The sequence below is a fragment of the Cydia pomonella genome, chromosome 2 (assembly GCF_033807575.1).
Source record: "Cydia pomonella isolate Wapato2018A chromosome 2, ilCydPomo1, whole genome shotgun sequence".
Classification (NCBI taxonomy): Eukaryota; Metazoa; Arthropoda; class Insecta; order Lepidoptera; family Tortricidae; genus Cydia; species Cydia pomonella.
The window spans coordinates 25348058-25373748 of NC_084704.1; the positions used below are offsets into that span (position 1 = coordinate 25348058).

The following is a 25691-nucleotide window of genomic DNA, read 5'->3' on the forward strand; positions in this document are numbered from 1 at the left end:
TAGATTCAGGCAGTCTAGTGTAATGTAGCCGCGTTTGCCGACATTACCAAGGTATTTAATTGATTTTCCTCTTTTTTAATTTAGTACCATTTTGGCAAAGAACTCGAAATATTCGGACATTCGGATTGGCCCCCAATCATAAGAATGTGACTAATTAAATAAACGGACGGCCCCGGGCTTCGTTTTTTACAATAGACATATCTCATTTTGTTTTAGGGGAAGTAATTGACTGGTTGTTAATTTTATTTTAATTTTACGCGCAAAGGATGCCTTTCTAGACATTTCGGATTTTGTAATCGAGTGTACCCTAAAGTTTAGATTTTACATTCTTTTCATACTCTGTCAAAGCACGATGAATTAAAATGTTTGTTACGTAATAAATCGATGCATACAAGCTTGTATGAGATTTGTTGGTGCAAATTGAACAATGTATTGAAAGGATCTGGTAATATAATTGACTTGTACAATTAAATGAATAATTGTCAGAAAGAATATGCTTAGAAAATGTGTAAGCACCTACAGAAGGTAATGCGATTAGCGTATATCTTGGAATCACTAGCAACCAGATGCCAAACATCACTAGTTGAATAGGAAATCGATGAGTGTCATAGTAACAGTAACAAAGACAGGATAGAAACGGTGTTAACTCATAACAATGCAACATTCGTATCTCATATTTCCAATTAAGCCTATAGCTATGTTGGCAACAGTGCACATATAGGAATTTTAATTGGAAAAATGAGAAGCGAATGTTTTGTTGTTCTGATTTACTGTGTGTGAATCTTTTCCCTCCAAAAATGAATTCACTTTTAATCTCTATGAAAATATAAAATTTTATCTCTATGTTGCCCTTAGGTTAAGTTAGGTTAATGGAAAATGGTGGCACATTGGGCTACATTGGTCCTCCTTATAATGTAACTTTTTATACTAATATTGTTAATATAATATTTTTATGAGATTATTGTACTGCAAATATATGGATTTTAAAGCGTGTAAAACTTAACTAGACAAACTTTTAATTACACAAATACAAGATGATGATTAATTCAATTATATTAATTACACACTACTAAAGCTTAACGACTGTACTGACTAGATGGAATTTTGAACGAAATTTTAAAAATGTATTGTCACGTGAAGTTATTAAGTACCCTTGACGTTATTTAGAACTATGCTATGCTAATCATAAATTTCTAGTCCGCATATTTTATAACATCGCAACTGTTTCATTTATTGTAGACGCTTGTAAAACTTAAGGGTTAGTACAGGGCAAAATAAATATACTTAGTGCGATCCAAATTCATTCATTCATTCTTTCAGTCACGTTACAATATACAAGTATTATTACCAGCAAGTGCTGACACGTAAGTCGTACGACTAGTAATTAGGGTACACAGTGTATTGCGCAGTTGTCGGCAAACAAGATTACGGTTGCATCCTGCGTTCCCGGTGGCCGTATCCGAGCTTATCATCTATAGGGAAAATTTATGAATAGGCTGTTGTAACTATTGCCAGGAGACAAAAGGACCGCACATTATAGCCTGCTGTGACGACACTAATATCTTGAAGTGTATATGGACGGAGACATTTTATAATAGTGGAATAAAGTGTATGAGCATAAACATACATATGAATATTTATCGTTAACTGAAAACGTAAGTACTGTAGTATACGAAGATGTAATAAAGTAAACCTAAATATTACGCCAAACACAAATACTACTTTTAATTATAAAAAAATAACAAATACATATATAATTTATGTATTTAAAAATTCTAATATTTACCGACTTTATTTATTGTCTATATCAGCCTTTCCACTTCACTTTTCGAGAACATCTACTGCAAAAATCCTAAGCACTATACTGTGTGCGTAATAGTACATTGTGCAACGAGGGGGGTAAGTGAAATTTTGCATACGAGGGTGATGATTCCCAACAGACGCAGGCTGGAGGGAATTAAATACCCGAGTTTGCAATATTCCTACCCCTGGAGTTACACACAAAATGTTTTTCATCACACTTGCGAAGAAAAAACTAAATTAGAAGCGAAATAATTCTTAAATACGTTGACATATCGAACATTTGTCCGCCATTTTGTAATTTCTTGGCAGGTGAGGAATCGAAGGCATAGACCTATTCGGCATTCAGCCACAATTGAAATCTATGTAAAACTATTTTAAACGGCTGTAAAATTAATCAAATCAAATAATTTTAAAAATAAACAAATGATTATAAACGTCAGTATTTTAAAAGTAAAACTTATTTGTGCTAGTTGGTTTGTATGAATAAGTGACATACTTAATTAAAAAAAAAGCTATAACTCCCTAGGGAGAGATAGGAATTAAAAAGCTATAACTCCCTAGGGAGTTACAGCTTTTTATTACACAATCTATAACTCCCGCGGGAACAAAATAGGCCTTTGTCCTTCAGCACACCTACATGAAATAAGATCTTTTTCGAGCAAGTATGATTAAATAGTTATTTGTGTCCCGAGAGAGGAAAAATAGGAAATTGCGTGCCGCGTGGAAAATTGTTACCCGAGCCGAAGGCGAGGGTGGCAAACACGCGGGATGGAATGTCCTACATTTCCTCCCGTGGTGTGCATACTATTTTTCTGCCCTCCGGGCGGAAAGCGTCAACTTTGCTCCCGCTGCGCCAAACGAAGTTGCCGCTTTCCGCCCGGAGGGCAGAAAAATAGTTTTTCCCCGATGCAGGGCTTCATTATCAGATGTGAAGGTAAAAGACATAGGGACAAACTGGGAATGATTTTTTTCTCACTTCACCAATAGTTGACTGGTAGAGAATGCCATTTGGAATTAAGTCCGCCATTCGTACAAGGTTGTATATTAAAAAAACTTTTTTTTTTTTTAAGAAGGACTTTGTAACCTATATATAACCATTATAATTTTCCATCGTTGAAATTTTGAAGTTGGTTCAAAATTTAGAGCCAAGCACAGGAAATCAACTTCACAAGAAATAAATGTAACAAAGACCATGAAACAGTTATTATTGTCTACAAAATAGTCTAATTCGTATCTTTTATCAGCTCCTATCTTATTACAAATACTTAACTTGTCTACTGCACAACAAAATATAGTTATAATTTGTTTGTACAAATGTCTTCATTCATACTTTCACAGATAAGCGGGCCAGATTAAATCTTATACGAGTGTATTGTTTAAATTAAACTTGTGTTAAATGAGCATAATCTTTGTGCACTACCACTTCAAGAAGTGAGTGCGACAAGGTTTTACGGCGTGTTTGTTCAAGAAATAGTTTGATATGGTAATTCAACTTCCGTAAGTCAAGATAGTATGGGAGTCGGGTTGTCTGGCAAGCCAGCCTGCGGGCTCAGACCACGGTTGAATGTAAATTAACATTAGTGTGGTCCAAGTGCGCAATGATGTCATCGCAGCTCATGTTGACTTAATACATGAACTAGTTAGTATTTTCCCTGAATTTTAATTATTGGACAAATTTTTTAGGTTTGATTAGTTTAACAGTACTGAATTGTATCAATATTTGTATTTCGCGGACATTATCTGGGTCAGATTATGTATCGTTTCTCTTCAGTTGTTCAATTTTATTCATGGTTTAAAGCATAATCTAAAAAGAGCTTTTCGATTACCATTTGCCTGCCTATTGTGCACTTGAAAGTAAATTTTCGCAACTAAAACAAAGGCGGCTGATTGAATTAGGTTAATTAGTTTCGATCAACAGAAAGCGGAACTTTGACATTCAGAACAGTTAAAATTTGTAAGCGATTATTGGCCTGTTTCAAGCAACAGTAAATAAAATTGGTTAGTGACTGTTGTGAAAGTATTTTGGTAGGTACCATCTTTTGAAAACAATTGTTTATCGACAAGCGTCAATCGAATAATACAAATTTATTAGGATAAGAGATGCGAAGACAAGTCACGTGGTCGTCCCCATTTGCGTTTTCTACAAACGATTGTCACTCGACTAGGTCCCCAGATCTGTTTGGGAGCATTTGCCTAGGTCGATTGTTGTTGAATACCAGGCGGTAGTACTATTTAATATCAGTTTCTCTTTCTTCTAACTTTCTCTCTTTTTTATGGCACTGTAAATTGTTTGTTGTTGTAAAAGACAAGAGTTTTTTTAATTCGGAGGAATTATATTTGCTTCCCTGTAACTTTAAAGCAAGTATATAATTGAGTAACCTAATTAATTTTTCGGTTGTGAAATCTAGTCGGTGAATGTGTTGCTGTCTATTACAAATCTAGGACTGCTTAGAATGTAATTATTTATCAAATTAAAAAGTAAAGCCATAAAAAATGCCTATTTTCCGTTAGGTACCATTCGTGCTGAGACGTGTTAATTTAACAATTACGTATTTATAGCTTATTAAATAATTAGTTTTCCTAGCTTTATGCCTGCGCCAGCTCGTTATGCACTAGTGTAGTAACACAGTAGGAAATGCAATTAGCCAGTGCTCGCCACGATGCCTCCGACCCGCTCAAGCGTGTAACTCCTTATCTCTCTTGCATGTTTTTTCAATATGCAATCCAGACAATCGTGCTGCTTTATCTGCCAATCGGAATTCTCAGCTATTTCTTTCCAGCAGTTCTAATTATTGAGTTTCGTAACTGGCCGAGTCGTGTCAATCGCCTTGCGAATTAGACGATACACACGGTTACACGGTGCGATGAACTATTAATCGCGGATATCGCTGACACAAGTATTTTTATGTTCATTAGGCAACCTGCAGCTAGATAATTTGAGCCGGTCGTTAGAGGTGCTAGCGTGTCATGAATGGGTATATATTCTCAATGGATCATGTTCACTATGCGCTGGTATGACATTAATATTAATAAATACTATTGCAGAATGAGTGACATAAAGGGTCGTTGCTACTCTTTTATAATGGTTAGAATACTTCACCTATGTTCTATTGATTTTCTCCTTAATTGAATCGCTAGGGTCGTTACTGTTATGCTCATGCAATTTCAAATTAGTTGGATAGATAGATACATTGATTGTTTAATAAGTAGCCACGTACGATGGATTATGTCGATAATTTTTATTATTAATTTCCGTGATGTAGAGTGATTAAATTTATTGTCTGAAACAAATGTATTTAACGATAAAACATCAGAAAGCATATCAGCTTGAAAGTTGTTCCACAATAATCGAGGGAGCGTGTGGCGTGATAAAGTAATAAATAAACTAACTAAATTCCACATTTCTCACTTAAGTAAACGTAGCAGGGGAATACAGGACCATTTACTTAAATCATATGAATTCCTTAAACAAAGTAAGGTGTGTTTCCCCTTCGCAGTGTTTTGATGTCTTAATGATATCGGAATGATGCATGCGCTCCGGATACAAGTGCCAGAACGATATAAACCGAGCGACGGACAGGCCAATCCTCATACAATTACTTAATAACTTTGCACACTTATTCGCCTATTCCTGCTGCACGCAACCTGGCAACAATCTTGCACCATTTTTTTAATATTCAATTTTGCCAATTCAATTGAAATCTTGAAAAAAGAAGTGTATTTTGTTGTAACGTAAATTGCTGTTATTAATAAACGTCTGTCAAATCTAACAAACAGTTGATAATTGTGTCCCTAACGGTCATTTTTACATTTATGTTTGTTAAAAAGAGACAAACTTGAACAGTTGTTTCTAAGAGGTTGCTAAGTTTCATGTATAGGTGAGGGGGTAAACAAATAAATCGCCATTTTGACGCGAGTGAAGTTAGTACCTACGATACGATGTATATTATATTTTACGAAATAAGCCTGAATTAGACGTCAGGACTCAGGACAGCAATTTTACGATGTAATTCTATTATACAGTGGTATTCATTTTGAAATTAACCGGTCAGTACCAAACACCGGTCAGGTATTTGTTTCGTTTTATACCTTATCAGTACGTTAATGAAATTCAGTGACCGTAGTAGTATTATTTTACAACTAGATAGGTACTGTACACACAAGTATTAGACTCTGTCGGTGAGGTGAGGTGAGTCTATAATTGAACATGTATCGTACAACGTTTTACAGTACATATGGCCCATTAAATTTTCTACATAGTTACGTAATGTGCCAATTATCGCACTAGTGCGGTAAATTTGCTACTTTACCGTACATATGGTAGGTCGTATATTTATGGTGCTCCAATATAATAACAAACTGAAGGCATCGAAGAATTGAGGCCACAGGTTCCATAACTTCCCGAACAGGTTGTACTCGAGACAAGCATCTCTCTAAACAGTTAAGACTTCACATCGAGAATTATATTTACCAACGTACAATTGATGCATCAAAGCCGCTTATAATTGAATTCGCAACTTTATGGCTATTAATATTGAGGTGTATTTTATTTGAAATGGTTAGTTTGTAGCTGCAAAATCAATTAAGTTCCGATGTGAAGTAAATCGTGACCGCGGAGTCGGTGCCGCGAGCTAATCGCTTCTGTACCCTCTTTTTACCTTCAGTTACGTTTTGAAGCAACATGCACTTTATTACAGTTATGTACATTGTTGAATTATTCTAATATTTATATTATATTAAAATACAATTGAAGTGCTTTTGCTTTGAGAGATGAACATGCTTGTTGGAAAACCAGATCAAATTCACCAATACAATATGCAGCAGCATTTAACAAGCATACATGCTGAGGAAATTCTTCAATAGTTTTATATGATTGTTATTACACAAACTGAACTAAACCTAAAACGTTCCCGAGACGATCAATCGTGATTATCAATAGTACGTGTGTTATATATACGTTATTGCGATCAATATTGAATTAAGTTACTATTAAGTAGTAGTTGATGCAGTTGCGCGATATATCAATGATTATGACCTTCTTTATTATTGTTCAATTCTGTTAAGGGTAAAGACAAGAAAGGGAGAGTTACTCGTAAAGGTAGAGTAAGATGATCGGTTGTCGTCAATCTGCGTGTTACATATTGATATATCAATCTGTGGTATGTTACACGCAGATTGAGACCACGCGTTTGGTTAATCGCCTTCAATTAAGCAATTTCGATTGACAACACTTAAATCGGGTGTACGGTCAAACGCAATCGCGTGCAATTCGCATTGAAAAACTTCAATCACTTGAGATTGACAATTGACAATCGCGGTTGATTCTCTCGGAGCGGCTTGACTAACAGTCCAATTCCAACAATATAATGTGATATAGATCTAACATGGATCCGACACCATTCCAATATGAGATTGTTTCAATCTCCTATAGAGGACCTGCTGAATTGATGCGCTTTATTTCAGCCTTCAACCAAAAAGGGCACTTTTGACACTGACAGATCAGTATCAGATCAGGATCATATCAGTATCATATTGGATGAGATTTAATAACTAAAACTCGAATTGGCTTGTAATAAAAAACTTTGCATGCTGAATTGTTTTATAAGAGCATGAACTTTATTTTAAGAATATATTAAATTATGTTCATTATGCTGATAACTTTAAGTCGTTTAAAATTAATATCAATACGATGAATACTCATGCTGAATTGTATACGATACCAAACCATCGAAGAATCTCGTAGAACGAAACATTCTTCTATTAAATAGCAGATGAGCTTTTAAAACTCAGATTTATATTTGTGTGTATAGGAAATATTGTCATCACCATTGATCATAAAAATAAGTATTTCCCTTCGTTAAGGAACCACCACGTGTCATAAGAAAAATGATAGCAATTGATGAAAATTTATTACATTTCATTTGCAACGATAAGCAGTCCTCATACGTAATGAATGCAATGAGTTAAGTGGAGTTCGAGCGCGACTGACGTTTAAACTTTGTTATTTGTGAGTGATTAATTTCGCGCAAATGAAAGGTATAATAAATGAATTAATTGAATAAATTGCCTAAACGAAATAGTGATTGGAAGGGTCTTCACGAAAAACTAATAGCGTTATCCAAAAGGTACCTTGATACTAACCTGTGTGGGAACCTTTTTCGTGACGTTACGACTAGAATATTTCGTTTTATCACATCACATCATATGATCATCGGTCATAGAAAACGAAGTGTCGGACGCCCCGGCCCGGACTCGGACCGTTCTAACGTGACTTAAGTTGTTGTATAAACGCCCTGAATTTTTTTTTCTAGGTCTATTAACTTCTAGCGGCCCACCTACGAGAAAAATTGGCAGTCAAATTTGAATCAATATACTATTTAAAAACAATTTTGTTTCGGTTTAAAGTCAAACGAAACAAAACAAAAGCAACTCTGTTCTATTTAGTAATGATTTGCCATTCACTGGGGGAAATTTGTTCTTGTATTAGGACTGTAGGACGCTAAAGGTTAAATATTATCTAAGATTAATGTTTCATTATTATCTTAGAAGATTCCTATTTGTGAAAATAAAACAATGATGTCGATTAATCATTCAATAAAAAAAGTTGTAATCTTTTAATTAGCTTTGCAAAATAATTTTAATCTAAGCACAGGATTACAAACACTGAACAAGGACTTAAACGATTCAGAAATAATAATTCTTGTCTTGCACAAGGTAAAGGATGGTGTCCTACACAGGCCCAGAAGGGGAAAGATTAGTGAAGGCGAAGTTCACAGTGAGAGCTAGGGCTCTGCTATAATATCGCTCGCGGCATGCAATATAGGTAAGTACAGCTGAATGAAAATTAAAACTGTTGATGGAAAATAGCCACGAACATGTATTTCAATGAAGTACATTTTTAATTTAATACTGAATATATTGGAATAAAGTAACTGTGATTTTTTATTTACGACAAAGAATGAAAACCGATAGGTAGATGCTTAATAAGTGTTTATAATAATTGTCATTACGGTACATACTGAAAAGCGCCGCTCTTAATAATAACAATTTCGTTAATGTGTACAATTTAACTGGTATGGATGAATAATTAATCGTTGACAGTTACTTTAATGTCGGCAACTTTACGTCAAAGACTTTTTTCTCTAAAATTGGTCTCCGTTTGCATGCTCACTGACATTATTAAATTACGTCGCAATTTGCGGCATACATCGCGCATCTGCTACACTATAGTTAGTTTAGATATATACCTACATGCGTTTGCGCGTACCACACCTATTAACATAGTAAATACCATGATGACATAACGCCATGTTGCTCTACTTTTTTTATTGTTCTTCTAATTTTCCGGTATTTAAACAATGGTATCACTAATTTAACGTTTTGAAATGAAGCACGCCGTCCTAATATTAATTTCGGCTACAAACAGAATATTTTATTACGACCTTAATAACTGTTACTCGTAGGTACATGTTAAACAGTCTCATGAGGTTAAACATTTGTTTAGTTGTCAAAGGGAACAATCTGATATTTAAATATGTGTACCTAATTGAAATCTCGAGCCACTAAACATTTAGTGAAATAGTATATTACTATAGAGGACGGGAAACGAAGGGTTGCAGGCCAAGTAGATATAGACGGCCGAGCGTAGCGAGGTCGATTAGGGATACGCGGCCGGCAACCCCGTTTCTCGCCGAGATTTGTATATAGGTAGTGCTTTTCTCGAACTTGCAATGAAATAAAAAAAATAGGATGATCATGATTCTTTCTTGTCCTAATGTGATAAGTTATTCAGTGCGTCGGGTTCCAAAGGCGAACGAAAATTTGATTATTTTTGCGCTACGACGCACGGTTTAGGAGATACAGCCCTATAAAGATTTCTGCATGACTGAAAAAAAACTTTATAGGGCTGTATCTCCTAAACCGTGCGTCGTAGCGCAATAATAATCAAACTTTCGTTTCCCTTTGAAACCCTGAATTAATATTTAACAAACACAAAAAAGAAAAAAAGCATAATAGCATAATTTTGCTCATAGGTTTTTTAAAGTTGAATGCCAAGACGTGCCATAATTTGACGTTTAGGAATAAAAGAAGGTTGCCTTACAGGTGTGTAAGGCTGTATGAAATTCCTTTACATATCATCTTCAGCCTGATATGTCGTATTTCCGGACCTAATTTGAAGTAAGTCATGTCAAAATTTCCTTACAAGTTTGAGAAAATGTATATTTTACCTAATGATAGTTTTACGACTCGTGAGCTTTTTGTGTATTGCACCTTTATTCGACGGCCTCAAGTTAGAGGTAACGTACTAATTGCGCTGTTTCTGGCTGAATCGCGGATGAAGGGAAATTAATGCCCTCCGGAGGATAAATGTGCTATTATTTTTCCTAAAAAAAGCTTGGTGTCAAAAGTTTGTAGGAGCAGGTGCGCCTAAAGGGTTGTTGATATTTTTTTTAAATCTGTTTTACTGTTAGACTGATAAACTGGACGCAATTCAAGGCATTAGAAGAGTATTTGTGTTTGCATTCATTTTTATTTTTATTCTACGAAATCATCTTGGAGTATCTAATAAAGAGGTTTAACGTCTGGAGTAGGGACAGCTACTCGTATTTACATTACTAATTTGATTTACAAGTGGGGTGGATGCTCCCAAATAATTATTTCTACGTTTTAATTGAGAGCTATGAAATTCCTCGCCCTTAAAATGAGAATTGGAAATTATGATTCCAATGTTATTAAAATATGATATCTTTATACTTAATGTAAAAAGGTATATAGTTTATATTTATAACATTAAGTAGTTGTTTTATTTACTTTATGTATCATAAATATATTAAGAAACTTATTTATTTATAAAACCATTAGTTATCATATTTGGCTGGTCCAAATTTAACACGAATACATTTTATTAGTCCATATGGACATGAACGTGTGTATTTTGTAGATATTAATAATAAAATAACCTCATAGTAAATAGGCTGTTAGACCCCCACATCCCGGCGTCGATCCAATTGGATGTTTAGCCTAGAACATATCAATCTAATTCTGTCCTGTCAAACCTAATTTATTAAGTGCCTCATTTTAGTCGTGGACTGTGTCTGGGATGTGTAATACATTGTAGATCGATCAAGCATGCTTTAATTAAAAATAATTCAGTTAAGCCGAGTCGGTGTGTACCAATTGGCATTTCACATGTTGTATATTTATGTTATTCAAGACTTAACGCTTTTTTATTTGCGATAAAAATGTACTAGGGTAAATCATCAATTACTGGTCAATTAACGGCACCAATCATGGGACATTTAAGAGAAAATTTGGAGTATTTTTTATATTACACCGATATCTGTAAAATTTCTACCACTTTATGCTTTAAAAGTTGAATGTCCAATTTGTCCTTTATGTGTTCAATGTATTTAATGAAAGCTACTGCAATTGGTTTCAAAATTATTAACCAATTAAAACTATGGTTATTTGCTCCAGTTATGGGATGTCTGGCGCCATTACTTTTCGAACTAACAAATATCAATGAAAAATGGTAAAAATGTTGCCAGCGATTAAAAACTGATGGTAAATACTTGTTTTACAGGATTTGTCTATACCATCCCATTACTGGTGCCTGTTCCATTATAGGGGTGTTTACTATACTAAAAATGAATTCTGTTCACCTACGAGTATAAACAGAATTCGTTATATTAAAAGCTGGCTAATTATTGAAGGGTGGCCAGTTATTGACACCTTACACTAAATAAAAACCGGCCAAGAGCATGTCGGGCCACGCTCAGTGTAGGGTTCCGTAGCTACTCTTCCGTCACAATAAGCTAAACTGGAGCTTAAAGTATAGTAAATTGTTAACCAAGGGATGAAACGGTACCTTTCACCCGAGTTAAACAAATCGGCAAATTTGCATAATCAGTACCTAATTAAAGTAAGTCTTTTTACTATGAAGGGGAAACTTTTTGCGATAACTCAAAAACAGCTAAACTGATCATGTCCGCTATAGTTTTCATTTAATGTCTTTTTTAAGCTCTCCTTCCACGATTTTTTTCATATTTTTTGGACCTATGGTTCAAAAGTTAGAGGGGGGGGGACACATTTTTTTTTCTTTCGGACATTCATACAGACAGACAGACAGACAGACGGACATGGCGAAACTATAAGGGTTCCTAGTTGACTACGGAACCCTAAAAAGGATTCCGTTTATAGGAGAATAGAATTATTTTTTAGTTTAAGGTGGCCAGTTATTAAACAGAGGGCAGTAATTGACGATTTACTGTATTAGGTCATTAACAATGTGAAGGTTTGAGCATATAAAATGTAAGTCTCTGATGAATCATCCAAAACAATAAACCTCAGAGGCGAACACAAATGAATATCTAAGTACCTACCTCCAGACGCCACCTCAAAAGAAATGGTCCGAAACGACTGTGGTCAATTTATTTACTAGTGATTCGTTACGGTTTGGGCGGATACTTGCTTGGATGATAAATTGTACGCAACCTTCATTTTCATCTATACCCATAACAAATAATTAAATTGAGACTTTGAAATGTTAGTCATAAGATTCAAAATAAGGTACAACTTTCACGCCGTTTTTCAAGTTATTTGGTAGAATTTGTGCAAAGAAGACTTTAGAAATACAACTCTAAATCGATGAGGCGTAACATCATTTTGGAACGGAATGCACTTGTAATCTTACTGTGGGATCCGAATGACACTCAGGACTGACAAATGAATACCAGTCACAGTTCAACAGTTAATTTGTATGTTAATAATATAGATTTTATTTGGTTCAAGGAATTTGCTTATCAGGGTTCCGTACGCGGATGACAGATGAAATGAATCCTTATTATTAGCTCTATTGCTTTAATACCTAATTTCGTTTAGTTGCGAGTAGCGAAACGTTGTTTTGCCAGTTGATGATTCGCCCAAATAAAATACCTACCTAATAACGAAGATATTTGGAAAGTAATAATATACGGTATTTCTGATACTTTAGTATACCGAAACTTTCATAATCTTTTATGTATTGCCGCTATAATACTTTAAACAAATAATAAATATAAAATTGCATGCGTGCAAGCACGTGACTTTTCGGAAAAATGACGTACAGTCATAGCACAGTATTTCTCTTGACGATCTTAACTCTATTATGAATTATGAATCAGGCCCGCATACTATAAACATGATTTTCTCAGCATTGATTTTTTTCGTATTGTTTAAAGGTTGACTTGCTCGGAGCTTGCTTCTTTCTTTTTTAAATTTAATATATTACTAGCAGAGCCATACGGTACTCTAACTTTAATAAAAATATTTTGTTATTATTCAAACGAATATTATTTGTATTGAAGTAGGAAAAATGGACGCTAAATTGCACTCATTTAGTGGGTCGCGACGATCAATCATGGCGGCCGAGTCATCAGACGGTTCAAATGTCAAACGTACTACATACTAGGGTAGCAATAAAAAAGAAAAAATACCGAGTTGCCATTATTAAAAAAGTGACTGTGACTATTTCCATTGTTGATTGCTGATTCGGGATTATTAACTGACTTGCATTTTTTTTGTGTTCTAATATTGATAGATAGGTTCGAGTAGTGACTTTTGATTTTACGTATGTGCAGCTAAGGTAAGTGCCGCGATTACAATATCGACGAGAAATATTTCTGTGGCCCTAGTGAAAAAGGGTACAAGTCTCTGGCAGCACAGGAGTAAAGGGGTGTAAGTTCCACGTAACACTTATGCCCTTATATACCTAAACTGCCAGAGACTTGTACCCTTTTTCACTAGGGCCACAGATTTGTGTCAAAATATCACAAAACGATAGTCATCAGCTGCTGTTCACACGCGATATGTATTGTTTGAGCCGCTACACCGGACTACTTTATTTATAGCTCACTTTTTATTGTTTGCTACTTTTGTTCCGTTTAACATATTTCTTTGCAGTATTTTGATGCCTTCATTTAGTGAATATTTGATAATACTTAGGCACAACTGCTCATTAATCCAGTCAAGCTTTTATTTAATGCTGGCAGAGATAGCAGCGCTTTTTAATATACTAATCAATATATCAATCAGTGCAAATATATGTGTGTTGATAATACGATTATGTGTGTCTTAACATATGCATTAAAAACGGTTCGTCAATACTGCAAGGAATTAGTGAATTGCTTTCAATTTAACTGAATGGATTTCCTTTAATTTTACGATTTCGTTTGCGTGATCTCGTCCGGTAATAATTTAATAAACTCGTCCATTGGGACTATTGGGAGGGAGTACCCTTAGGAAGCTATAGCTACTATAATGGCTCTATAGTAATCAGTTTTTATTGATCAATTCTCAAAAATATATGTAGTTAAGTGTATCTGAGGAATACAGTACTGTGCTGTATGTAGGTACTAAAATCAACAACATTATTGAATTGAAGCCAGTGCTGGCCAACATTTTTACGTAAACGTTTACGTTTCTACACAAATCGATTTATAATAATTTAGCAGCTAATATATAATATTAATGAATATTTCCGTTTTTTTTAGTACCTACACATACCTATACTAAAAATTACATGCGTAGAAGTGAAACAGTGATATGTTGACTGTTAGCGTAGCACTGCACTGCACTGCGGACTAAGTACTTACTTAACGTGTAAGATTTGCGGGTGCGCAGATCGCGTGCGAGCACACAATATCACTGGAGTCAAACCGCTCGACGCTACCCCATATTTTAACAACTGTCCTAATGCATCTTGCAATGTTGTTTTAACTGTTTTTGCCCTATTATTGTTTATTCTTTTTGGCATGTTTACTTTTAATTTTTATGTTTCATTTTTTGTTGCGTTATGTCCCCTCATAAAGGGAATACTTATTTTTCTTTGATAGATCACGACACGATGTATTAATGAGTTTGTTACCGTTTATCATAGCGAACTTAAGTCATTCGAATTGGACGGTTTAATTTGAAAAACAGTGCATGCATATGTTCTAAATTACGTTGGCAGGTGTTATTATAGACAGAATGCATGTAAATTTATCTGTGTTTACACCGCCCGTGCAGTGAGTAGACAATCAAAATTTTTTAAAATTTAAAATTTTCAACGAATTGGATCGATTTTTTTCTTCATTTCAGGTGCCTGTCAATGAAAGCGCCAGACAGGTATGTCGCTATCTCGCTCGCGCCGCGCGTTCGGTTTCGTTCGGCCGGATTCAGTAGCGTTCAGAAACGTTCGAGCGGACTCGATCGCTCTCCGGTCGCTCAGGCTAAGGGGGTACCCTGGAAGACCACGACACCCGCAACGCAGGATTTATCCAATTCCGTTTTGTTTTCTAAACACGTGCTTATCGATGTTTCATGTTATTAGATTTATTTTTGCCAACTTCATTACATTTGCCAGGTAGGTCCATTACTTGTGCCATTATTTATTTCGTTCTAAATCCAATCGACTGAATAGTTCCATGCATTTGTCCGGAAAACGGTACTTTAATGTTTCTCCCCTTTGTGTTATTCTCACCTTGGTGTGATTATTTTACTTGAAATTATAGTAGGTTTATACTTGTTGTTGGTGTTTTGGGTCCAGGTTACTCTCTAGTATTTAAAAGATTAGAGAAAATCTCGACTAAATGACAGATAAATTTACAAAGTTCCAGTTCTGTTTTGTAGTTGGCTTGTTGCACTTTAAAGCCTATTTGTATTTAGTATCTTGAGCATGACTGTACATAATTATTTTCACGTCACTTCAGCTTTAATTTTTCTTGTGGACGTTCTTGTTAGTTTCTTTTTAGATATGTAAACTTTAGATTAGGTATATTTTTTTTTCATACAAATATTAAAATAAAAAAGATAAAGTGGTATGTCCATTACTGCGTTAATGATAAATACAAATCTAATATAACAACCCCTTATGTGTTGTAAGTATATCATAACGAATGCAGTTTTAAGTTAACCACCAATACATGTTAAACTGTTAGCCAGCAACCAGAACAATGCCATAGTAAACATCTTTAAACTATTCAAACACAATCTCCAAACAGAATGTGCGCATGGCTACCTCTAATAGTTACCCAGCCCGCGTCTGATGACAAATGCGTAATCAGCATCAAATCGTAAAGGATTTAACGCCTCCGTTGGCACGCTTCTTTTGTTGGCCTCATAAAGCGGCCATTACCGTGTTTGATAAAACGTCGGTTGTACAAAAAGACACGAGAAGCTACCGTGGACTCCCCACTGCGTGCCCTCATTCAGTCCGGAGCCTGCTGTGGTCCGTATAAAAGGGAATCCAACAGCGGTCTGGTTCTCGCGTTTTTGTCTGTTCTTGTTAACTTTTTTGCATTTTGCATCAATAATTTTGAATCAGTTTTGCAGTGTCATTAAATGGCGGTTTTCAGATTGATCATAAATTTACAAATTAACATTTTTTTATTTGTAATTTTAGTGTTAGTACGCTATGCATGGCGGTACCGTTTATTGCAAGACGTAAGGCATTCATCACTTCCTTGCAAGTAGGTAATGCCATGCGACGACGTCGGTGTTGGCTACTTAGCTGGAGAAACTGATAAAATAGGTATCTGATCAAGTTCAATATTTAAGAAACAAATGAAAAGTAAAAAATAAATTCGTACCTAATTATCCAATGTTTACTTTAATATTGAGGTTTCAAGCGATCCGGTTTAATAGGCATTAATATTTTGTTTTGTATTATTAGTTAGGTTTAATCCGTGAAGACCTCGAGATTTTAATCCAACGTAATGGAATTCAAAGATTTATGTCATCTCAAATTCTTCTCTCTTATAATACCCGAACGGTAGCGCATTGAGCATTAAGATAATGATAGAAATGCGTTAGGATTAAATCAGATGACGTATTAATATTATTTGTTCTCAACAGTGTTGTGGGTTATTCTACTCGTTGAGTTAGCTAATATTATTGTCAAGATTTAAATTAGTACTTGCTGTAAATGTCAGATGTAAACGGCCCTGTAACCTAGTTATCCCATTAAAAACATGAATGTGAAATGAGAGTCAAGTTCAATATTAAGAATATGAGTCGTTGTACTCGTTATTGACTTCGCCGGCAAACGAATTCAGATCTAGGCCAAGTTCTAGTCCACTTGGGATGTAATTAAAGTTCAGGATTTGATTTGGCTATTTTTTAAGGCCGCAGCGCTGCCAATTGTCTTCTTTTGATCTTGGCTTGATACGTTGCAGCTTGCAGCGTGTCTAGGTAAGTCACTCAACTTTCATAATGTAGCTCCGATCGAATTTCAATTTTATTTGTTTAATTTTTTTTTAACTCTTCGTTCACTTCAGCCATTCCGCACCTAAATTGCTACAACATTTACGACGTCTGCTGATGAGCATGAATATACATTTAACAATATAAATATTACTATATATGGCCCGGTGATCAAAAAAATTAAGTCTATTTTAAATAGTAAAATGTTAACAAATCCAAATATCTCACAAAATGGAGTTCGCGTTAACCCTTTCTGAACAACTGACACCCTCGACAAACTAAACTTATAACCTTTTAAACACCCGACACTCCTGCAAAACAAACGGCAATCGCAACAAAGGATCAGTTTACATTCTGACGCCTTTTAAACTAACAAAGGCCTGATTCAAATAAACACTAAATCGTTAACCCTTTGACCGTCCGTGGGCAATTTTCAGTTCGGAAAACGGAATGGAAATGATTTCCTAAAGGGTCGGCCGACACCCCAACTCGGTGGTTCTGACGTGGTGCCTATTTTCAAGCCTTTGGCTTCACACCTTCGGATAAATATATCAAAATGAATGTAGGGTGCGATAAAATTAACGAACGTACTGTATAATAACTAATTATTTATAGAAGCCCTCATATCCTATGATATATATATTTTTAAAGTGATTTTTTTTTAAAACTACCTTAGTACCTATAACTTAAGTGTAGAAAACCTTCGCGAGCCTTTACAAAGCTCTGTTTATTGCTAGTTGTATGTATAACTTGCCCTATTCTCTACCTGTCTTAATTTACTACTTTAAAATTGTATTAGACACCGCTGTATGTAGCTCTCATTCTCCTGATTTCCAATACAAATACGTTTGTCACACTTGATTATACCCTAAACTACCAAGATATAGTAGACTATTTACAATTTTTTTATTTAATCAAAATAATAACATGAAAGCAATACTTATGTAAACCCAGACAAAAGTGATAGACATCTAAATTGAATATTTATCGTTCGAGTGCGAGATAGCTGCTTGTTTATCCAGGAATCACCGAGGTGTTTCCTTGCGTTTGTCCTCTGTGTGCAAATTGTCCCCTTGACGAGCCAATTTCACTGTCTGACACTTTGAATATTTTGTGTTCTTCAAAAAATGATATTTGACACCAAAAGCCTGTAAACAGGAACGTAATTATGACTCACCTAAAAGTTATTATTGCCTATTTTATATTTGTTTACAATATAGGTTAACTGCGGATTTACTGATAAGTTATGCGGCCACTTTGCTTGTATTTTGTCATACAAATTTATTAGACTGCTATTCTAACTAGTCAAATCTATAATATTTACAGGGGCCCATTTCTCGAACGGTATTAGTCTAATATTATTAGTATGTTGCCATGGTAACCAATATGACTTGACACTTCGTGGACTAATAATATTAGTCTAATACCGTTCGAGAAGTGGGCCCCTGGCTTTACTGCGTTGCCATTAGTAGCAAGTTACCTATTGTAAAAACAAATGCCTAGAGAAATAGGTACAAAAAGTAATGGGATCCAGTATCCAGTTAGGTTGTTGGAATGCCACGAAGGGTGTGGTCACAACATCTCATTGGCAATCCTCTTTGATCTTGCCGCCTGTCGCCCCCGCATACCTTACAATAGTCATTCAATTATTCGCCTTAACATTCTATGCACAATCATTATGATATATAATTATCGGATACAATTTAGGCGAACATATTATCTAACTAAGCGTTAGTAAACGGAGATATCAAATAGTGCCGTATGATATTAAGTTGTCGGTTTTAAACTCGTTGGTATCCTACCAACCTACCTACTATGCCAAAAATAAAATATATTTTTTGTTTCTCATGCTCTGAACGAGGGTACTTGTTGTTACAAAAAGTGTGCAAAAAGTGATACGTTTCTGCACTAGAGCATTTTACTTTCCAAGTACGATTATTTTAATTTTGTACGAAAACCATTAGAAAGTTGGTTTTAAATGGATTTATTATTCGCTACATGTACGACCGTCACGCCACCTAGCATCCGCAAATCTAGCGGAATACGACAAATTAATAGAATAGAGACCGATTTTTGAGGAAGGTTTAGGGTATAATTTGTAAGGTAATTTGTAAAATTGGTAGTAATATGACGATGATTTGCTAACGATGTCGGAAAAAATCACGCTGTCTAGGAGCTTTAATCGAAAACGCTTGCTTATCCGTTTGAGCTATAACAACACAATGTATGGTAGGGTTGTCCCTCTTTTATTGGTCTACAAAAGAGTCTGCGATCGTGTATATCTATCTTTTAAGGAAAACTTACTATACCCATTTTTAACACCTAGAAAAAGATCACCACCGGGTATTTGCAAAGCTATTTACATGTATACAGTATTAATCATTATCAAAATAAATACATTATTTGTATTGAGAATTTCATGCAGATTACAATGGTACCTTACACCATACAATTTAAATGAATATCTAGGAGATATCGTAAATTAAAAACTCCATTTCGCGCATAAATAATCTGTTAGTGCCAATTATTACCACCGCATGCGCTGCGATCGCTTTACACCCCCACCTTCCACTTCGCACGTAGTCAATACAATTCCCATTCTGATATTTAACTCCCCATTCCATAAATACCTAACGATACTTATACATAAATGATTAATTGAAAGTACCCTCAAGAAATGCTATAAAAATATACTTAAATAAACACATGTATTTTACTTTCCTCGTATTCGGAATGAAAAGTAGAGTGTTAAAATCTGGTTAAAGGCATCATTTCAGCCTCGAAGTTCTGTAAAATGAGGTTACTTTGCTCCAGAATTAGATCCTAAATTCGAAATTATTGGTTTACTACTACTCTGGTCTACTACTCTACTATAATGTATAAACACTTAAATGAGGTTGTGTGTCCCTAGTCATTGGACAGAGCCGAATGCATTAGGGTATTTAGAACCAGTGTACAAAGTATCCTAATAGCCGGTGTAGCGGTTACGAAAAATTAACAAATTACCAATTTTTACTTTGGAGCAGCCTATATGTGTTAGTAGCTCCTAAGGCCTCAAAGAATAGTATGGAACCTTCTTCGACCTTTTTGATTATCTTTTTTATTTATGCCACAAATAAGCTTCTGACTTTTGAAAAATGTCATCATTATCAAATATTTCGAACAAATTGTCAAAAACACTGCCAAAGATTAACACAGTGTGTTTCTTTTTGTTGTCGATTATTGCAAATAACTTTTGTTCGAAAAACATATTTTTTTATCTTTTGTTCTAATTAAAAAAATATTAACGTCAGAGCATTCCTGAGAAGTAACCCTACGTGGGTTTGTCCAATGGCTAAGGTCACCCTGTATAAACTTTAATTTAGGAGCAATTTTACCCAGGATATGGGTAACTATGCCCCTGAATTGCATTTATTTCAAAACTTGCACTTACAATCTTTTAGAGTAATTTAACACTTCGTTAGTAATACTGTTCCAATAACAGTAATCTGAGTAAGTAAAATGTGTAAAATATGTGTTGGGAAAAAAATAAAAAAAATATTTTCCCTTAAAGTTGTTGTTTCCCTTAAACCATCGTTGAAGAGTTCCATTCTGATAATCATCAGCAGTGCCACTTCATCAAGTGTCACTTTTTTAAATGTAAATGCTTGATTTTTTAAAGAAAATACAAAAATCACTATATGTATGCCTTTCACATTTGAAGAGTTCCCTCGATTCCTCATGGACCCCATTGTCAGAACTCGAACTTGATAAAAAAATGTCTTGAAAATCTAATTTACTTAACAAACACAGGTTTTACGGTTGCTCGGCACAAATGAGTGCCTTCAATCCCTTGGTTAACACTCACTCGGGAGTTATAGCTTTTTTCTAATTATGGAATTAATTTATACGAACCAAGTAGGTATAAATGAGTTTTACTTTTAAATTTTTTTTTGTGTATGTTTATGAATATTTAAATCGATTAATTGAATAGCCTTTTTTAAATATTATTACAAAATTTTCAATCATGGCATGGCCGGTCGGCATGTCGGCATGGCATGGTAGGGTCGGCAACGCGCATGTAACTCCTCTGGAGTTGCAGGCGTACATAGGCTACGGAGGCTGCTTACCATCAGGCGGGCCGTATCCTTGTTTGCCACCGACGTAGTATAAAAAAAAACTCGTTTACAATACATATTTCACTTACCCCGCTCGGTGCACAATGTATTTCTTTATATATGTTATAAAAATAGTTTTTTTTCGTAATAAAACAATTAGTACCGACTATTTTATTAGACGTGCAAATGGTAAAATCAGAGTAGCGTGTCAAAGCTGCCAACTGGTCTGCTTAGCCCCCATGGAGGTGTTAACGTGCGCACCATGTGAGAATCCTTGTGTTTAATGAGGCCTCTCGCCAATTATGTCATGCTGGCCGGTGCGTTGCGCTGGGCGCTCACCGCACTCACCCACTTGCGCGCTTGCCCGTGATGAGGAACGTATGAACTTTCCCTCTCGGCATACCCTAACTGCTCCTCACCCCTCCCCCGCTCCCTCTTATGACACGTCTTCAAGTGCGAAGCACACCTGTAATCTGTTTACTCGGACGACGACTGTACACATTGTTCAAACATGCTTCTGTTGGAACAAATTTTGATCCACGACGTTTGCAGATCATTCAAAGCGTTCGAGACAAATGAATCTATTAAATTAATTAGACAAGTAATCGAAAACTCGAAAGAATTTCTCCATCTCTGCTGTAGGGGAGCCGGAAACAAATGAGGGGCGGACATTGAATAATTCGATTTCCTTATTTGTACCAATCAATATCTTATGAGAGTATTCGATATCGTCTGGCGAATGAGATGTTGAATATTAAAATGATATTTGCTCTGAACATGGAACTTTGACGTAGATTTATTCGACGTTAAACTTAGTTTTTCTTCGGCTCAAACTGTTACAAACTTTTGTAAAGAAGTGTTGCATCTGGTTTCGTCACCAGATATCAAAATTATGTAGTAAACTCAGGTGCAAGAGCACGATAAGTGAGTTAGGAGTGATCCCCTCTAAACAGTTAAAGGGTGGCATCGCTAGCGTGCGGTGGCGGGCGGTCGCAGACGGCATATTAGTAGGTATAATTGCATTTGCTACCGAGCTCACTGACGTTTCCTTAAGAGAGTATCTACCGCTGAATCTATGAAGACAATCGAGTTACCAACATAAACCACCCTCTGGAATAAGTTGGCACTGATGAGAATATTTCGCTTCTTGATTGAATTCCTGACATCTTCAGTGCCAATTCTCGGCAATGTTATGGGAAGGAGACCGGATGCAATTAAGATGGAAGCTGGCTTATTACAGAAGAGAAAAATAGCGGTACATAAATCTGCTGGTCAAATGAAATAAGAACGTAGTATCTGATTAATTAAGAAACTCCGGGAAAAATAAGCTCATATTAAATTTTGTTCGTAATGCTGTCGGGTACTTATTTAATTCCGGATATAAAATTTCTGTGATTGAGCCCCAGCGGGTGGGGCCGAGGGGCGTGAATTCCAACAAAATTAGCACCAGGGGTCGAAATAAAAAAGCGAAGGAAAAATTTAATGAACAGGAAAATGCTCCTTTTTGCAGCTATTCCATCTATTTATCTACATCGGGATGCCCATTACCTTGCTAAGAGAAAAGTTTACATTTTTAATTTAATGATTCCACTTTGTGGAAGTTGGGCGGGTTTCAGCGAGATCTTAATTTGGGGATTTCTGAGGCGTCTCGTTTTGTAAATATTATTCCTTTAATAAGACCTCACGTCGAGGGGTGCCTTCTGAACTCCGTGATTATGACTCTCTCGCGAGCTTCATTTTGGACCTCGTCAATTTGATTGGCGCTAATGAAATTTTTCCTACTCTCTTTGCCATTTTCTTGTTCTTGACAGAATAATTTTAAAAAGGAACACGACATTCCTTGTTGTCACTTACACACTAAACGATTACCAGACGCAATTTGACTTTCAGGACGATATTTTTCCTGTTCATTTTTATGTTTCACTTTTGCTAATGCAATTTGGTGGTTATCTCATTTCTCGGTGGGTAAAGTGCGTGTCCCATCTGTAGCAAAATTTCTAAATCGTCAGGTCTCAGCTGGCGCTGAGTTCACGATGACGTTTCGCTCTTAGCGGCTGTTTTAAAATTGAATATTTGATGCGCTCCCTCATGACGAATCCGCGGCGGGCGGAAAGTGGCTAATTCCGCGGTGCGTAATTTTTGAAATGTCTTTGTTAACGACTCTGCTCATTACCCCCAATTCCCGTGTACCTATGATTCACTTTAAAATGCTCAAATATTCTCATAAAACTTTTATTTCACGATAGCATGTTTATAAATTAAGGTTTGTACCTAACTGAATTTGATGTTCGTTGAGCTCTGTCTGTGATTTTACTGTATGTGCTGACTAAATTTTCCATATTATAATTAATTCAAGTTGATTATAATGGTCATTTGTATTCAAACGGACTTGATATTGTTATAAAAATCATGAAAGAGTATTTTTATATTATTTAATATTATCGTAACTCCTCGAATCTGAAATGAGCTTGAAGCAGAATACTGTACCTATATAGGGTAGTTATTTCAGTGTTTTCGAAAAACCTACCTTATAAATACAAAATGATATCTCGAAAAATAGGTAACACATAGTAATGTAAACTATATTTACTGTTATTTATATTTATTAAAATAACATATAAAACTGTGATGAAATTTCATGTCATGTGTCATTTCGCTTCCCCTGTAAAATTACTAAAATGGCACTTACGGTGTTATGCATCTCAGATACGGAAAAATTGTTTGATATGATGCAGGTCGTCCAAGTCGGCCGATCCTTCATACAAAGCCCAAAAATTTTTCGCGTCAAAAATTATGTCTTCTAATTTTTGTTTATCGGCAAACGATACTGAATATGCCCTTAAACGGATCCCCACTATTTTTGTTACATCTTGTATAGCAACACATCTTTTTGCCGGTTGTTAGGAATAAGTATGGGTTGCGGTACATTTGGTCACTTTGGCTGCGAATATTTATTTGTTGCCGACTGTACATACGATAGAACGTAAAAAGAAGTACAGGGTCTATAATAAAAAAAAAAAAACCGGACAAGTAAGAGTCGGACTCGCCCACCGCGGGTTACGTACTTTTTAGTATTTGTTGTTATAGCGGCAACAGAAATACATAATCTGTGAAAATTTTAACGGTCTAGCTATCAAGGTTCATGAGATACAGCCTGGTCACTTATTTCTTCTTAAGTGCATAAAAAGCCATAAAATGAAGTCTACACCTATTACGAGTACAGACAGAGGCCAACTTGACGAGCATGAGAAGTCAAAAGAGGTTTTATCTAATTAAATGACACTGATGAGTTTTCAGGTTACCCAGGACCTACTTATAACATATGAATATTCCTAGATTTCGGTAAAACTAATTACTAATAAATATATATATGGCGCACTGTTATCAGACGCGACTGCATGGCACTCACAGGTTCCCATTATAAACACAAATGGTAACAGATTAGTTTCTTTCTAATTACATAGATAAGCAACTTCAATAACGGTTGGTTTATCGCATTCATTTGTTTGAAATCTAATAGGAATTTCGCATATTGATACCTATATGTTCTCTCTTTATTGCTCGATATTGTGTTTGCTTTCTGATACTGGCTGTGTTTCGTTGATATTAACAACTTAATGATAAACGTATCGTGGAAATTGATCTATCACATCTATCAGTAAAATACGATTTAACGCATTAGCGACATAGTTAGTGTTAGAGTCGATCCAGAAATTTTAAACTATAAAATAATAAAACTGACTTAATAAAACATTAGTGATGTAATTATTTTGTGTTTATGAAAAGTCATGTGGTTGGTGTATAAATTATGTTTGTAACTCAATAACTTTTCTGGGTCCAAATTCGAGCACCTGTCAAAATATATTGCAATAGAAATGAGCTTTTTAGAAATATTTATAACATAATTAATCCATAGTCATCGCAGTCGCAATTCATCATAAGTACGACTAAATTAATTTAAAAAATGCATTATTAGCATTTAGACTGTTAGGATAGCAAGATAAGGTGAGGGGTCGAGGGGTGTTTTTTTTACAAAAAAACATCTGTTTGTAGATCGTACGAGTTTTTTGTATTTCAAAAGGCGACATGATGGATCAGTTTCAACACGAGCTCGTCGGTGCCTTTGTTGCCCGGTTTATGGCTTCGTAATGTGTTTCTTTGTTTGTTCAGTACGTGTTACAGTCGCTTCCGAACTTTGTGGAAAATTACTACTTTATTACTTTAAGTTGTCTCAGGTTATTTTTTGGGTCATAGAAGAGTTTTTAAAATTTTATCAATTACTGAAAATATACATACACAAAAACACAAAAATAATTAAAATTAGTGCCTACAGGTTGGACTGTATTTATACTATTTATAGACAAAATAAACCGGTTTTCCTTAGCATTTAATTGTGAGTAGTAAAAACCCTATAGATAATTGAAACCATGACAATTAAATAGATATTACTCGTATTACATGTAAATTGTAATTAATAATCCTTATCTTTTCTACGATCCTTAAAAAGGGATTATACCTATGAATGATATTACAAATGGATTACACGTGAGCTAATTTCTGAAGGCGACA

The 25691-nt window shown here is 35.2% G+C and overlaps 1 protein-coding gene across 8 annotated transcripts in view; it reads left to right on the plus strand.

Annotated features, from left to right (window-relative positions):
- LOC133534734 (dachshund homolog 1) overlaps positions 1-25691 on the plus strand; it is a 181446-nt gene that overhangs the window by 23681 nt on the left and 132074 nt on the right. For 4 of the 8 annotated variants that reach the window (XM_061873978.1, XM_061873981.1, XM_061873980.1 and 1 more), the window contains exon 2: positions 14923-14949. The exons of the other annotated variants lie outside the window; for them this stretch is intronic. In XM_061873978.1, the coding sequence (XP_061729962.1) occupies positions 14923-14949 (27 nt within the window). The remainder of the gene's footprint in view (positions 1-14922; positions 14950-25691) is intronic. 8 annotated transcript variants of the gene reach the window in all.